At 41.6% G+C, this 17,331-nt stretch overlaps 1 protein-coding gene across 2 annotated transcripts in view; it reads left to right on the top strand.

Annotated features, from left to right (window-relative positions):
* LOC130206965 (cGMP-dependent protein kinase 1) overlaps positions 1–17,331 on the top strand; it is a 115,009-nt gene that overhangs the window by 25,948 nt on the left and 71,730 nt on the right. For both annotated transcript variants that reach the window (XM_056435269.1, XM_056435268.1), the window contains exon 3: positions 15,600–15,713. In XM_056435269.1, the coding sequence (XP_056291244.1) occupies positions 15,600–15,713 (114 nt within the window). The remainder of the gene's footprint in view (positions 1–15,599; positions 15,714–17,331) is intronic.

Here is a 17,331-nt window from a genome sequence, read left to right on the forward strand (position 1 = left end):
GGAACGAGGTGGACGAAGTTGAGCATTATTAAAATGGAAACACGTGTAATTCAATTTTTCCATATTGAAATGTCACAGGTATATATTAATTCTATGGCACCTTTAGAAATACACTACCGTTCAAAAGTTTGGGGTCACTTAGAAATGTCTTTATTTTTCAAAGAAAAGCACAGTTTTTTCAATAAAGATAACATTAATCAAAAATACACACTATCCATTGTTAATGTGGTAAATGACTATTCTAGGTGGAAACGTCTGGTTTCTAATGAAATATCTCCATAGGTGTATAGAGGCCCATTTCCATCAACTATCACTCCAGTGTTCTAATGGTACATTGTGTTTGCTAATCGCCTTAGAAGACTAATATCTGATTAGAAAACCCTTGTGCAATTATGTTAGCACAGCTGAAAACAGTTATGCTGGTGATATAAGCTATACAACTGGCCTTCCTTTGAGCTTGAAGTTTGAAGAACCAAATTAATACTTCAAATATGAATCATTATTTCTAACCTTGTCAATGTCTTGACTATATTTTCTATTCAATTTTCAATTCATTTGATAAATAAAAGTGAGTTTTCATGGAAGACACAAAATTGTCTGGATGACCCCAAACTTTTGAACGGTAGTGTATATACAGCAAGTGTGTGTGTGTAATCCTTTTTATTCACACGACTGTTTCCAACTGTCAAGGCATTAAAAATATATTACAAGTTTGAAACTTTTATATTTGCTTTTTGATACAAAGCCGAGTTTTAACCAGATGGAAAGGCTTCATAGTTCAATGCAGAATCAGAGATGTATTTTTTTATTCATGAAAAGCGGGGAGAAGAGATGAAAACATACGGACACTTTTCTCCACGCTTCACCACATCCAGGTGCTCTCAAGATAAACATCCTCCAGCATTTGCTGACAGCAATTAATTATCTGAAATACCTCTATCAAGATGAATATAGCGCTAGCTAATGTGTCATTTGCAAATGCTGTGCATGCGTGTGTTGCAGACTAATAATCTTACATATGCTGAGCGATGCACCATCTGCTCTGATCACCTCGAGTGAAATCACTCTGTCTGGCAAGTGTCTCATTTGCCATCTCTTCCTCTAAGTCCTTCCCTTTGTCACTTTTACACACACACACACACACAGGTTCAAGTTATCAATTAAAAATGCCCAAATACAAAACCAGAGGCATGCACTGGTTTCCCCTCCATCACTCCTTCTCACGTTTGACCAACTTTGACCCCAATCTGTCCTCTTGTCATCACCTTTCACCACTTCCACTTCTCCACAACTCTCTTATTCTTCTTCATTTCTCTTCGCCCACACACACACCTGTCCATCTGAATTAATTTTCATTTCTTGATGCTCTTTGCCTCTCTACACCCCCCCCTCCTTTTCTATTCTGTCTCTTGGTCTTTTTAATTTTTTATTCCTGAATAAGAATTGGTCCTCATTTTCTCTCTTCTGAGATGAAACCTCAGAGCAGGAATTAATGTGTCATTTGTGAATGATCCCTGAGCCTTAATTACTCCTTTGTGATTGAAAACGCTTTGGAGAGTTCCTCATCTTGAAAGACAATGAGAGCTGTGTGTGTGTGTGTGATGTAAAAGGAGTGGAGGAGGGGCAAAGAAAGGCAGACACGGACAACAAGAGCTCACAAACACTTTAGTATGCTAATGTTATTTTTAAAACTCAAATTTTTACTTTGACTTAGATAGATACTGCATCGAGTACGTTTCTCTCTGTGTGTGTGTGTGTGTGTGTGTGTGTGTGTGGGAGACTTGGAGTGATGGTGAGAGTCTGCTGTGACTGGATAAGCTGTTTGCTGAGGTTAACACTGAGGATACAAGATAGGGCTCATGTAATATATGCTCTGCTACGAATACCTTCCCTTCAATGGGCGCCAGGTTGTGTTTTAATGGGGGGGGGGGGGGGCGGACTTGGAAAGTTACATAATTGCCGGGGGGGTTTTGGTGGTTCTGTCCCTGAATTTAGTTTTATTTATAAAAAAACGTCCTGTATTTTTAGACCACCTATAGTCTCTTGGATGAAGTCAGGCAAACGGACACCTTCACTTGCCGAGATTAGATAGTTGGAGGATGCTATAACAACCACAAATATGCAGAATATAAGTAGCCATGGAGCACTTTAAAGAGCTGACTCTCTCAATTGGGTCTTTTGAGAACCTGGAGTCAGTGGGCCGAGCGGGTTTATTCAACATACGCTGGCATATCTTTCACTATGTTGTGTTTTTAGTCCATGATCACAGTTCAAGGGCATGTTTCTTTCCTTTGCAATCAATCGGACTCTTGTGGATTGGCAGACTGTGATTGATAGCCAAAGCATGCCGTAGCAAACGCTCAGCGACACTATTGATTCTCAAAAATTTGATTTTTCTTGTTTTTGTCAGTTGCTGACGATATTGAAATGGTCATTTATATGAGCTGCTTTAATATTATCGCGTGGCTGCGGGGACTGTATGATGCTACGGTTAAAAAATAAAAACGTTGGGTCGCAATACTTCGTCTTCGCTTCCCCTATAGTTAAATAATGGTGATGCATTTGCACCACTTTTACCCTGAGTCTCATGCGCTGCCCACACATGTACCGGATGCACTTGAAATAGCTGCAGGAATAAAGAAAATGTTGTCCGCTCTGGCTCTAAACCACATTGTCACCTGAGGACAGTGTGACGATGTGTTCATGACTTATATTTAGAAAAAGTGAATACAGTGAGCATGGAAAGCCCAGTTTCATCAATCAGTGTCTCTGGAGTTCAGGTTTACAGAAGACTTCCAGATAAGGGTTTCATTTAAATTACTCTTCTCTGTTTTTTTATTGAGTCTGACTGTTAAAATTCATCTCTTTGATCTATATACAGCATATACACTACCGTTCAAAAGTTTGGGGTCATCCAGACAATTTCATGTCCTCCATGAAAACTCACTTTTATTCATCAAATGAATTGAAAATTGAATAGAAAATATAGTCAAGACATTGACAAGGTTAGAAATAATGATTCATATTTGAAGTATTAATTTTGTTCTTCAAACTTCAAGCTCAAAGGAAGGCCAGTTGTATAGCTTATATCACCAGCATAACTGTTTTCAGCTGTGCTAACATAATTGCACAAGGGTTTTCTAATCAGACATTAGTCTTCTAAGGCGATTAGTAAACACAATGTACCATTAGAACACTGGAGTGATAGTTGATGGAAATGGGCCTCTATACACCTGGAGATATTTCATTAGAAACCAGACACTTCCACCTAGAATAATCATTTACCACATTAACAATGTATAGTGTGTATTTTTGATTAATGTTATCTTTATTGAAAAAACAGTGCTTTTCTTTGAAAAATAAAGAAATTTCTAAGTGACCCCAAACTTTTGAACGGTAGTGTATATATTTATTTTGTTACTTTGATTGCCTCCTCTATATTCTCTCCACTCCAGCATGGGAATTCTCACATTGAAAGAACAATTGACTGATACAAGTTGAGCACATCGCTGTTGTTTCTTAATCTCACCTTTTTCCCGACACGAAGAAAAACTTACCTTGTTTCAAGTTTGAGGACAAAGCATTTTTTAATGAAGAGATTTTTAAATGATTCCATGAGCCAAGAAAGTTAAACAAATTTCAGCCCATCAAGCAGCATGCGATCTTTAATCAGTCAGGGAGAGGCAAGTCATAATATTCATGCCTAAATACCTACAAAGCTAATAAGCTTTCCCATCAGCCTGAGTTTCACTTTGTGTTTAGTGCTAATTGGTGCTAACATGCTAAATAAGATGCAGAACACTCGCATTGCACCCACGGAAAATGTGCAAGTTAGCGTTTCACTCGGTACAGAACAGCCTCACAGAGCGTGACTAGCTCCTGGTCTTGTGAATTTATTTCCTGTTATGCATGGAAATATTCAATGTGTGTGTTTGTGCGGATATTTGTGGGGCCAACATTTGGACAAACATCGACTGGGAACGCAAACGTCCGTGCGAACGCTTCCTCGAAGACACGGCGGCTACCGAAACGAGGGGAAGGCTGCGGAAATGAGAGGCTCGTGATTGCCGTACTTCGGATGCCATATCAATTTGTATTCTGATGTTGACGCCGTCTCATTAAGTCCGGTCCGCATAAAAGAAACACTGCAGCACGTGCACATGTGCATGGACGCGAACCGCTAATTACAACGCGGCGGTTTCGTCTGTGAAAACAAAATGATCATTTTCGCTGCCCTCCCCTGCTCAAGCTACCAATCAGCCTGTCAAAACATCCGCCGTAATCACACTTTGATGACTAGCAGGGAGGGAACCAGGACTGTTATCGTGGTTTAATGAAAGAAGCGGGGTTCTAGACATATGAATTACACTCTCTTGTCTCACCTCGTAGGTCCTGCTACTCTCACTGAGTGAAAGAAGCTGTGAGCGTGAGGCTGAAAGGCTCTAAATGTAGACGCGTATCTACCGAGCGTTCTCGCCGAATCCCCGTACCCAAAGGTACAATTATGTAAAAAGGATGAAACCAGGTGGCCCCCGTACCCCATCGTCAAGACACTTTATTTATTTTTTGTCTTCAGGTCTCACAAACCACTTGAACAGAAACTGCAGTGCAATTTCCCCGCGCGCCGATGGCGGGGAGCTCGGCGTGAGGGTGCCTCAGTTGAACTGAACAAATGTGTGAATTGCTCTCATCTTGTAACAGTTTAGCTCCACGCCTTCCTTTTTGTAATAGTTGTTTTCATCCTGTCACACCATCTCGTCAGTCCAACTCCCTTCACCTGCCTCTGATCCCCTCGTTAGTCCCTCATTCCCTTCACCTGGTCCTCACGCCCTTCCCACCTGCAGCCCATCCCCTCATTAGTCCCTCACTATTTAGCTCCCTCACTTCCACTTGTCCTCTGCCAGATTGTCTTGTGTTTTCGTGCCAAGTTCTCCAGTGTTATTAGAGTATATTCCTGACCTGCCTGTTCTGACCTCTGATTCTCTGCCCCGCCCCTTTTTGGACTTGTTTGCTTCTTCGACTGATCTCCCGGTTTTGACCCAGCCTGTTTCCAACCAAAGACAGTCATCTTTGTTACTCCTGTCTGAGTCGTGCTTTTGGGTCCACTCTAATAGCGTCGTGACACATCTCAGACGACGCGTCGCTCGTCTCTTGCGTCGGCTCCCCGTCCTTGTCCTTCTCTCTGGCGCCGTCTTCTTACATCTCACACACACACACTTGCATTTTCAAAATCCTTTTTTCTTTTTTCCTTTTGTTGTTCCGGAGGTTTTCACATCTGGCGAAACGTAAAGAGACGGACATCTGCTCTCGTCAGTTTCGATGGCGGCACACAAAAGAGAACGGGAACTGAGCGCACTCTAGCCACAACAGAGGAAAGTTGTGCAACATTAATTGGATTCAATTCAGTTTTTTTTTGTATAGCCCATTTTCACAAATTACAAATTTGTCTCGGAGGGCTTTACGATCTGTACACATAGACATCCCTGACCTTTGACCTCACATCGGATCAGGAAAAACTCCAAAACAACCCTTCACGGGGGGAAAAAAGGGAAGAAACCTTCAATATGGCAACAGAGGAGGATCCCTCTCCAGGACGGACAGGTGTAATAGATGTCATGTGACCAGAAGGAATCAGTAACATTAGTCAGTCAACAAATGTTTGACTGAAATGTATTTTAAATCTCGATCCGCTCGACGCTTTCCTCCCTCGATGGGAGTTTCGAGAAAAACACTGACATGACCACAACAGTGACCTATGATATTCACAAGTTTAAATACTTTGTGGATTTCAGCAAAGGAACTGCAATCCCTCCCTCCATCTCCAGATTCGAGAAGCTGCATAAGCTCACACAAACTGCTCCGAAAGGTTTGTTGACAGACAGCTGACGACAGTCAACATGAGGAGGTTTTGGGAGACGATGCAGACGTGCCGTTCTGTGGACTCTGGGTGAACATCAAACCGTCTTCATATTTACAGGCTGCAGCTTTCCACCACAGCATCATGTCGCTGGGTAGAGAGGGTTGTGGCTCACAGTTCAGAGAATGGCAAAGCAGTATAACATAATTAATATGAACATTTCAGCTGTTTAGTATCAGACTTCACTGGCCTTGGCTGGCTAATAAAACATGTTTGTTCAAGTGTATGGAACAAACATTTCTTTGTATTTATTTGTATGCGTGTTACTCGCATAACTCAAAAAGTATTAAAGCGAATCGCATGAAATTTGGTGGGATGATTGGTTATTATCCGGGGACTCTTTGATTAGATTTTGGGATCGATCGGATCAAAGGTCAAGGTCAAGGTCATGAAAAGGTCAAAATCTTCTTTTTACCATAGCGCGGTCAATTTCCAATCCAATTGGCATGCAACTAATGCCAAAATGTTCATAATTCAATGCCCAATCTTGTGATGTGCGAAGGGATGCGCTCTACCGAGTGCCCGTTCTAGTTTAACCTGCGTTAATTGGTACCCATGGAATGGAATGGACTCCATTTCAGTGTAACACTGAGAGCATCACCACGAACGGCAGCTTCCAAAATAATAACAGCGGCTGCAGCGACTAAAATTGAGAATTTGAGCTAATTGCTAACTGGGAGGAGCTGCAGCGCGCTCTCCTCCCAGCAAAGCAGTCTCCCGGCGGTGGGAGATAAACTGACTGACAATTAACACGGACCATGTATTTATGAATGCCGAGCCCTCAGCGAGGCTCTACTCCCTTCTCGTGACGGAGGGCAGACTGGCACTGCAGCGTCTCGCCATCGCCTCTGGAGGAGCGGGCCGGTTTTACAGGACGTGATGAACTGGGTCCGATCGGTTCGCGTGCACATGTCACTCGATAATTCTTCAACGGAATGGGGCGGCTGTAGCTCAGTGGGGTAAGGGGGGTCATCCTGCAACCCCAAGGCCGTCGGTTCGATCCCCGCTCTCCCCATTAGTTGCAAGTCAAAGTGTCCTTGAGCAAGGCACTGAACCCCCAGCTGCTTCCCAGGCGCATCACTGCAGCCCACTGCTCCTTAACCCTTAGGGTCAAGTTGACCCCATTCAATGTTTAATGTCGGTGTTCTTTCGGGTCAATTTGACCCCAGGCTGTTTTTCACTGTCAAACATATAAGAAATATCAACTTTTTAATATATTTAAAGGGCTATTTAGGTAGTCAACAAACAAACATAAAGTACCTCACACTTAAACTTGGGAAACAATATTAATTCTAATAATTTTCTGGAGGTTTTAATTGCTCGGGTCAAATTGACCACGAGGGTAAAATATGTCAGTAAATATAAAGGTAACAGGAGGGTTAAACATTGAATGGGGTCAAATTGACCCTCAAGGTAACAGGAGGGTTAAAACAAAAATTGGGGGCCCTATCTTACACATTGCACCTTAAAGCTTACAATCAGAAAAGTGTTTTGTTGTCGGTACACATTCAAGGACTTTGGCTTGGTGATTAGTGAGTGACAATAAACTAAGTAAAAGACATCATTTAAAAATAGAAATCATCAAATTGACCAAAGAAACCCCCAAATGAAGAATACCTTAGCTAAGCGATGATATGAATAGACTCGATAGCAGCAGCAGCATGCAGCGTGTGTTGTAGCTTTATAGTATAAATAGGATTGGATGTTTCTGTTAGCCGTGACAGCAGAGTTGCTCCCTGCTGCCCGTTCAAAATACACACCGACAGCATCAAGCGTCACGTACAGAAGTAACAACTCACTCTCTGAGTGTCTTAACGTTCACATTCCACAAGTCAAAGACAACACGCCTCACACACACTCGGTCACCGGCTAGGAATCATCCGGCTGCTTGTATTGTTACAGCCTGCAGTTATACACTGAGGGATTCTCTGGAACAACAACTTTGAGTGTTTGTCATTTTGAACACTGGGGTGCTTTAAACACAAGACAAGTCTCTCCCATTCTGAGCCGCTCTCCTCTGATTAATAACACAACAGCGCTCCTTCTCTCTCTTTCTCTCTCTTTGTGTTCGTTCTTGCTCTCGGTACCAGCTCACATCCGTATTTGGGTTTGTTTGTTTTTTAACTAGAGTGTGCTTTATACCGTAATGCCGCAAATTCACAGTTCTGTAATCAGGAGGAATGACCAATTAACAAACACAATGTTTTCATTTACTGAGCCATAAAGTAACTTCAATCCCAAACACAATCATTTTGATATCCAGCGCTTTGAGTCGATTTATTTTCTGAAAAGTACAAAGAGCTGTTGCTTTCATCTTGAGATATATTCATGAAATCTTTTTTTCATTTTCTGACATCTGCCCACTCCGTTGATTCATGTGTGCCATTTGTCATGACTGGGCAACTATGAATATTTGTTTTGCGAGACACATTGTGTTCTTTGGAAAAATGAGGTGAAAACGCAAATAAAAGCTCAGAGCAGATGCACAATCAAAGGCTACCATTTCAGACCTCCTTAACCCTTGTGTTGCCTTCGGGTCATTTTGACCCGAATCAATATTACACCCTCCCCCCGCCTTTAGGTCATTTTGACCCGATTCAATGTTTCACCCTCCTGTTACCTTTATATTTACTAACATATTTTACCCTTTGGGTTCAATTTGACGCCAGCAATTAAAACCTCCAGAAAATTATTAGAATTAATATTGTTTTCCAAGTTTAAGTGTGAGGCACTTTATGTTTGTTTGTTGACTACCGAAAGAACACCGACATTAAACATTGAATGGGGTCAAATTAATCCTAAGGCGGGGGGAGGGTGTAATATTGATTCGGGTCAAAATGACCCGAAGGCAACACAAGGGTTAAGTAAAACCTTTGGACGGGTTTCAATTTGTGAGATCTTTTAAACCACATGTATTGTTTAACGAATAAAATAACAGATGGTGAGTTGTCTGAGGCCATTTCAGTCCCTGATGAATACATAGATCCCACCCTCGCCCTAAAAGAAGCTTCCAGCATCAGACTTCTTCCTCTTGTGGTTTTTCCTGTCAGAGAGAACGTCTTTTCTCTCAGACGTATCATTGCTCAACTGAAGTCGCTTTAGCAAAGTGTCAACTAATTATACCACCCAGAGCCTTCATTGGTAATGACCCCATATGTCCAGTGGGACCATAATAAAACAATGTTCTGCTTGATCTACTTCCAGTGTTGCTCTAAATGGATAGGGATAGTATCGGGAAATCAGACCCCTGAGCAGTGGCGAAAGTACAAGGCCCAAGACGATGGGGGAAGTGGTTATGTGTTATCCTGGAGGGATTTCAAACTCCCCCACGTCCTGTTTCTTGGTGTCCATTTTGTGCTGCTTGAAAAACATAAAAACAGTCAATAAAAGAAGGGAAGTAAGAATGAAACCGTATCCTGTGTCTGACTCCTACAACTTTATTTAAAGAAGCAACCTAATGACCTCAGTGTGTGGAAATCAACAGATGTCTTTTTCGGAACATTGTGCTGCATGAAGCTGAGCGGACTCCTTACAAAACTGCCTTTATCTTTATTCTCACTGTGTTAATTGTAGCCACGAGGTCTAAAAGACGGATATCTGAATAGAATATATCTTTTAATTTGGTCAGATTACCTTTAGATACCAGAGGGTTATATATATCACTCCCGTCAGAGGGTTAATATTGTTATATTTAATTTAATTTGTCATTAGGATTGTATTGTGTATTGTGTATGCATATATGTTGTATATATACATATATATTTTATTTTATATTTTACTTTGTATACTTCTTGTATACATCTATATCTTTCATCCCTGTTTTATATATTTTATTCTTTATTATTGTGTGTTTAGTTTATTGGTGCTGCTACTGTTACGACAAATTTCCCCTTGGGGATTAATAAAGTATATATCTATCTATCTATCTTAGTAGGAGCGCATTTGCGTCGACTTTTCATCTGTGAAATCTTGAGCGCCAGTGTGAGATAAAGTGAACCCAAAAAGAAAGCAGTTTTTTTATTTGGGGTGCAGCCAGAATCGCATCTGATCTTGAGCTCGAGGGAAGTCTGCTTCGTCCTTCTGTCCTCACGCCCCGCTGTGTGCATTCCATTAACACAGCTACACCACCTCGGGGGGAGAAGATATGCTAAAATACATTGACGGGAAACAACCCTGGTGGTATTTTATGCATTTTGATTTTTTTGCTCTTCCTCTTCATGAGTTTAGAATGTGCCTGCAGACAGGACAGTAAACAGCTGTTGTTAAATTGCTCCGGAGAGATGTATATTTGCTGCTCTTTGATATCAGATCGACCGCCCGAAAAGGCATGTATTTTGCCTGTGGTGTTGCTATTTTAATACGATTTGAGTAGCAGCTGCACATGTGAGGTGCATTACAAATGAATGTGTCGCTATTGTAATAAAGGATTGTAAAAAAAAAAAAAAAAGACCTCTGAATAACAATTCCTTTGCTGTGTTGCATCATTTAATAATTGGATGACTTAATTTCCGAGCAATTCCATCACAGCCTTCAGCCAGCGAGTCGACCAAAACAAGCGCTGTGCTCCGACGAGTCCTCTCTCTCACGGATTCATCACATGGTTATCCACAGGAAATGATTAGCTCATCGTCAGGCATTACATTCCTGCTCCCTTGTGTAAGGATTTCTTTGTCCTTACATGAACCCCTCCACAAGACGCGCCTGTTATTTAACCCTCAGACCGCCCTTCGTTGCACTTAATGAATTTCTGTGTCTTGTGTCCTTTGTGACAAGGACAGCCATTATCTGTATTGATACATAAATACACTGCAACGGTTTGTGTCGCTTGATTTGTGTCTTCTTTCCTTCAATGATAATATAATACAGTATTGTATTATTTCAATTGGAAATAGTTTTGGTTGAAAAGAATTTATTAGAAAGTATTACAACTTACTGTTTGTCAATCTCCCAAAGATGTTTGGAGAATATGTTGTTACAACCATTTTTTCCTCATTCATGTTCCAGTCCAGAAACATACCAGTAACTCTGGATCATTATTGAACCATATAGTGTTGTGTTTGGGCTCTAATATGTTGGGTAGCAATTTATCTTTGGGCCCTCAGCTTTTCTTTATTTTATATTAATTTTCTGATGTATTTGATTTTAATTTAGGATAGGAATTTATAAGCATTTTTTGCTTCTTCCTATACCTTTTCAGTCTTTCTCTTTTGTATATTAGATAGAATAATATTTGATTTGATTGACTGAATAAAATACACAACAACAACAACAACAAGTCTAAACTGTGATATGTCAGTCTAGTATGTGCAGCTGATATCTTCAGTTCTAACTCAACACTAATCTTAAAAACACCCCATCTGCTTATTATCCAGATTTGTATTGGCTTAATTGTGCACTTGACACTGGACTAGTTCTTATTTCATTCTGCACATAATATATAACGCTAAGCTCCAGTTTCTTTTACCAATGAATGTCGTTTTCTTCTAATCTAATTCGACAGTTTCAGAAGGATCTTTTTCTGTCGTTCGTGTCTTTCTTTACAAACCCTTCATATGAAATCATATTATTTAGAAACACATTTGATTCTTTTGAACATCAGTGTACATTACAGAGACTTACTTTGTTTCTTCAAAGCCAATCATTTTTGCTTATTGTCATATGGCAAGGCTTAATAGTCACTTCAAAAAGGGGTAATAATTGTTGATGCACTCAAAGAAATGACTCATTGGATGAACTCAATTAAATTGTTGGCAGGTTTTCCATCCAATAATTATATGCAACTCCAACTCAAATTTAGCACATCAGTGCAATAAAATGTAATTAAGTTAGTCCAACTCATTTGTATCAAATACATCTAAAATAAAATAACAATATTCATTAAATTAAATTAATTTGTGTTTGTCCAACTCAAAATATAAACTAACTAACTAACAAAATATGCAAACTCTACACAGAAGGAACACCCCGACAGGGAATTGAACCCACGACACTGTGGCTGTGAGGCAACAGTGCTAGCCACTACACCACTGTGCAGCTCTGAAAGTGTCTTCACCTCATGCAAACAACTCATTTTCAGCTGGCGCATGCGCAAAAGGGTAGTCCCCAATGAAACACATTTATTTTGAGTTGATATGCACACCATCTAACCTAAATAAATCTAATAAATGAAAGTATTCATACATTTTGTGTTACACCGATTAAATATAAATATCTATTTTTGTAATTGATTTATTTAAATGTATCAAACAATATTTAAATGTGTCACCTCGAAGAAGGGCTTGAATCGTTTTTTTGAGTGTGGACAGTCTCCTCCCTCACACATAAATCAGTATGAACCTTCTTCTACACCCGGTTAGCTGAAGAAAAAAACACACAGGGTTTTATCTTTCTTTACAGCTTTCAAACTGAAAATATTGGCAATACAATTATCTGTTATACCAAGGTTTAAGACATTTTAATATGGGCTCAGGGGCTTTAGGAGGTGACGACTCAAATCATCATCTCAATTCAATTCAATTCAGTTTATTTGTATAGCCCAATTTCACAAATTACAAATTTGTCTCGGAGTGCTTTACAATCTGTACACATAGACATCCCTGCCCCAAAACCTCACATCGGACCAGGAAAAACTCCCAAATAACCCTTCAGGGGGAAAAAAAAGGGAAGAAACCTGGAGGAGAGCAACAGAGGAGGATCCCTCTCCAGGATGGACAGATGCAATAGATGTAATGTGTACAGAAGGACAGATTTAGAGTTAAAATACATTCAATGAATATGACAGAGTGTATGAATAGTTCATAGTAGGCATATTCCACGATGGAGACCTCCACGATCCATCAGGCAGATGGCGGTGGGAGGAGGAGGGCGGAGTCTCAACAGTGGGCGGAGTCTCAACAGGACAGTGGCGTAGTCATGAGCAGGGATTCCACGACCCAGACGATCCATCAGGCAGATAGGATCTATGCCGTCTCATAGGGTCCGATGACCCCATGAGACGTGAAGTCAAAAGGACTCCGGGGAGAAAGCAGAGTTAGTAAGGTGTGATTGAGAGATGAAAATTCATCCTTAAGGAGAGAAAAAAGAGGAGATAGGTACTCAGTGCATCCTAAAACGTCCCCCGGCAGCTATAAGCCTATAGCAGCATATCAAGGGGCTGGACCAGGGCAAACCTGATTCAGCCCTAACTATAAGCTCTGTCAAAGAGGAAGGTCTTAAGTCTACTCTTAAACGAGGTGACTGTGTCTGCCTCCGGACTGAAATTGGAAGCTGGTTCCATAAAAGAGGAGCTTGATAACAAAAGGCTCTGGCTCCCATTCTACTTTTTAAGACTCTAGGAACTACAAGTAGTCCCGCATTTAGTGAGCGTAGCTCTCTAGTGGGGCAATATGGTACGACAAGCTCCTTAAGATATGATGGAGCATCACCAATCAAGACTTTGTAGGTTAAGAGAAGAATTTTAAAAGTGATTCTTGATTTTACTGGGAGCCAGTGCAGAGCAGCTAGTGCAGGAGTGATGTGATCTCTTTTCTTAGTTTTAGTGAGAACACGAGCTGCAGCATTCTGGATCAACTGGAGGGACCTAAGAGATTTATTAGAGCAGCCTGATAATAAGGAGTTGCAGTAATCCAGTCTCGAAGTAACGAACGCGTGAACCAATTTTTCTGCATCTTTTTGAGACAAGATGTGCCTGATTTTTGAAATATTACGTCTCTATATCCCTCACAGTCCATCGATTAGTTTGGAACGTGTTTGTTTTGCTCTTTGATTCAATAATAAGCTCAATAATAACAGTCATTATTGACTTTGCCAAGCTTGATTGACATTAGTTATTAATTCTGCCATACTTGATTTATGACACGTTTTTGCTCTTGTGAACCAGCATTCCCTTTTTTTCCAGCGAGAAATCCCAATGTGCACAGGAAGTTGTCTATTTCGTGCTCATGAATGCAGAAACATGAGTTTGTTTGAGTGGAGTGACAAATAGAATGACACATTTAAGATATTAAAATCTATTGTCTGATTTTTTCTTCATGCACCGAGAAACAAACCACAAAAGCATCGCACCCGCAGCTGTCCTTTATTAGATTCACAATCACAACACGTGAATATAATGGATGTTTCGCATACAGTTTATGAAAGCATTCCGGTGAATATGAGCCAAACTAAACTGCGAGAGGTTTTTTTAATCTAGTCAAGAAAGCTCTTGAGTTGATAATAAAGAAAGATGCACATTGTTAGAACGCTGAATGGTGAGACATCCCATCTTGTTTGATTTCCAGCCATTTCCCCCCTCGAGTGGAAATGGCAGCGCTGCAGGAAGCTGGGACACAAAAGCGATGCTTTCAAGCAGGGGAAGCTGTTTCTTTTACGCTTGTAAAGATTGGCAGGGCAAAGTACATACCGTACCTACTAGGAAGCCGTGTCATGGTTTAGCAAACCGCAATGTGAGGAAAATGTGCGATATACTTTCCCTCTGGTAAAGGTGGAAAATAGCTGCTTCATCCAAGAAAATCTAAACGAAGGAATTTGGATTTATAAACATAAACCGACGGGACGTTGACGAGAAGAGCAACGATATGACGTGCGATGAAGAACTTAAGAATCCGACGCTCTGCATTGCGTAACACCAAATTAAAAAAACGCAGTAACAGGACCAAAGTGTCAGCTAGCTGAGATCCTACAGGTGTGCAGGTCGGCTCCTCTTTGACCTCCGGTTACCGATAACATTCTTCTCTGCGTAGGTTCTCCAATACGTTTCTGTGTATCTCTGCAGCAGCATGATTCCAGCTTTAATGTGTGTATTTGTTTTTTTTTTACATGGCTTTTGTTTGCAAAAAAAATCTGAGAATAATAAGTAGTTATAATTTAGAGCAGGGGTCGCGAGCCATATATGGCTCTTCTGGTGACTGCATATGGCTCCCAGACAATTTTGAGTTGGGAAAAAAAAACCTCCGCCTGCCCCCCTGTAATTTTCTCTATCGCGCCAGATTACAGCGGAAGTAATTTAAGGTCCCTTTTCTTAAAGAGCACGTCTTTGTTCTTTTATTAAACTAAACAGCCGTATGTTATTGATCGTATCTAACCAGCAGCATGTCACTTCTGTCTCTACGTGTCGCGTTAACACTTCTCGGCTCTTGTCTGTGCGCGCATCAGGGCGGAGCAAAGAAAAAGTCCCCCCCCCCCCGTAGCATCATGCAGCACCAGAAGTCACATTAAAATTATACGTTCAAAATACTATATGGCTCTCAATGAAATATATTTAGAGATATTTGGCTTTTATGGCAAAAAGGTTCCTGACCCCTGATTTAGAGCCGTCGTTGTGTGTGTTTGAACAAGTCCTCACCGTAAGGAGCACCACACTGTGTCTGTGAGTGAAGGAGTGTTAAGCTTTTCACACATGGATAACCCTAACCCCGCACAGGCTTGATGGGAGGCCAGTCGCCCTTGGAAACTCCCCATTGCAAAAATAATCTTATTTTGTTCCAGCCCAGTGAGTCAATGCCACTGGCTGATTGCCCTCAAGAATGAACCAAAAGCCTGTCATCCACTACATTTCATCACCGAATATTGAATGTAGCAGAGGACTCTCGTAACTTGGGTAACTGGGAGGTAAAAAAGGGGAATGTGCAATATCGAAAGCATGATGTGTAATGGCTCACCTGTATTTCCTTGCATGTTTCAGATGGGAAGGTGGAGGTGACGAAGGAGAGCCTGAAGCTCTGCACCATGGGGCCAGGAAAAGTGTTTGGAGAGCTCGCTATTCTCTACAACTGCACCAGGACCGCCACCGTCAAGAGTGAGTCTCCACAGACACCTGGAAACACATCCAAAGTGCTCACATCATCCTGTGTCGAATGTCCACGGGTTCCCCCGTGTGACAGATCGAGTCAACCTGTACACACTAAAACACTCCGGTCCGCAAAAAAAATCTGCTCCCTTGGTGTGGCGCGTTAAGGCTCTTTCTGCCTGGAATAGATCAGCGCTGACACAAAGAGGAGGATCAAACAGTCACGCACAGATAGAGTTGTTCCTCGGTCGCGTGTCAAGGTCGACTCTTTCGTGCGTTGAAAGCTTCTTATGAAGGACACACATCGGGTGAGTAGGTGGTCTATCAGACCGGCGATTTTGAATAGTCAGCCGAGTGGAGTGAGGAGAGGAGACTGAGGCCACATTTACACATAGCCGGGTATTTACAGAAACGAATATTTCTGGCCCTCCGTTTTCAAAAATAACGTTGTACACACAAGGTCGTTTTCAAAAAAGTTTCTGTTTATATGAACCCGCATAAATACGCCCCCGGGCGCCATCATAACTATGCCAAACCTGTAGTCGGCAGTGTAACGAGAAGGATGAAGACATGCAAACCAATCAGAATTCTCAAAACCAACAACAACTACGAAAAACACGACCAACTTCCTTGTCCTTTCGAGAGTAAATATGGCGCGAGGTTCATTTGTATGGACAGACAGCGAAGTGGAGCTGCTGCTTCGAGTTGCCTTAGATTATAAGGCAAATAAAGCACTCGATAATGTGGATTGGGAATCATGCCAAACTAAATATAGGGATATGTTGGCATTGTTCTTAGAACAGTACCCGTCCGAGACCTCCGAGGAGTATCCTCGTGTCAAGGAGGAAATAACTCGGGCACACCTAAGCAAACTAAGTGTAAACATCGGACGCTCACATGACGTGAAGCATTTTTAGTCTCATACTGTGACGTTTGACAACCTAAAACTCCGTTTGACCTAGTTCACACGCAAACACAAAAACGGAGTTTTCAGAAATCTCCACTTTGGCCGGAGTTTTTAGAAATGATCGTTTTCCGTGATAAAACCTCCGTTTTTGTGTAAATGAAAGGCCAAAACGCATGAAAATATATGCGTTTTCCCATCGTGTAAACGGGGTCTGAGAAAGGACAGGACAGATGGTGGACTACGCACATTTGAGACGGAGCCTGTTGAAATACAGTGTGTCAGGATGAAATATGTGTGTTTATATGTCAGGCAGGAAATAGGGAATAGCTGGGAAAATGTTTTTGGAGAGAATATTAAATGGACAAAAAAGGTGAGATAAGGTGTCATGGGAGAAAGTGTTTCCGTGCAGATAAATGCAGCTCAAATCAGGTGTCCAGTTGGCACTTATGGTGTCATAACTGTGATGGATCACAATTTACCCGGTAAATAATAGTTTTTGAGGGTGACCTGGGTATGAAAGATTGCACGAAGGGCAGTCGAGGTCCCCCGGGCCCGTATGGACGAAGGCGAAGCAGCGCGAGTCGAGGAAACCGAGGTTGACGGTGGCGGCAGCGAGGTCGCGCTCCCCCTTCCTGACCCCTCTCGTGCCCAATGGTCCCCGACCGCTGAGCAGCCAACCTGAGGGGAAACTCCTGGCTCCCGTTGCTATGGCAACAGGTG

This window comes from Pseudoliparis swirei, chromosome 17, assembly GCF_029220125.1.
Source record: "Pseudoliparis swirei isolate HS2019 ecotype Mariana Trench chromosome 17, NWPU_hadal_v1, whole genome shotgun sequence".
NCBI lineage: Eukaryota > Metazoa > Chordata > Actinopteri > Perciformes > Liparidae > Pseudoliparis > Pseudoliparis swirei.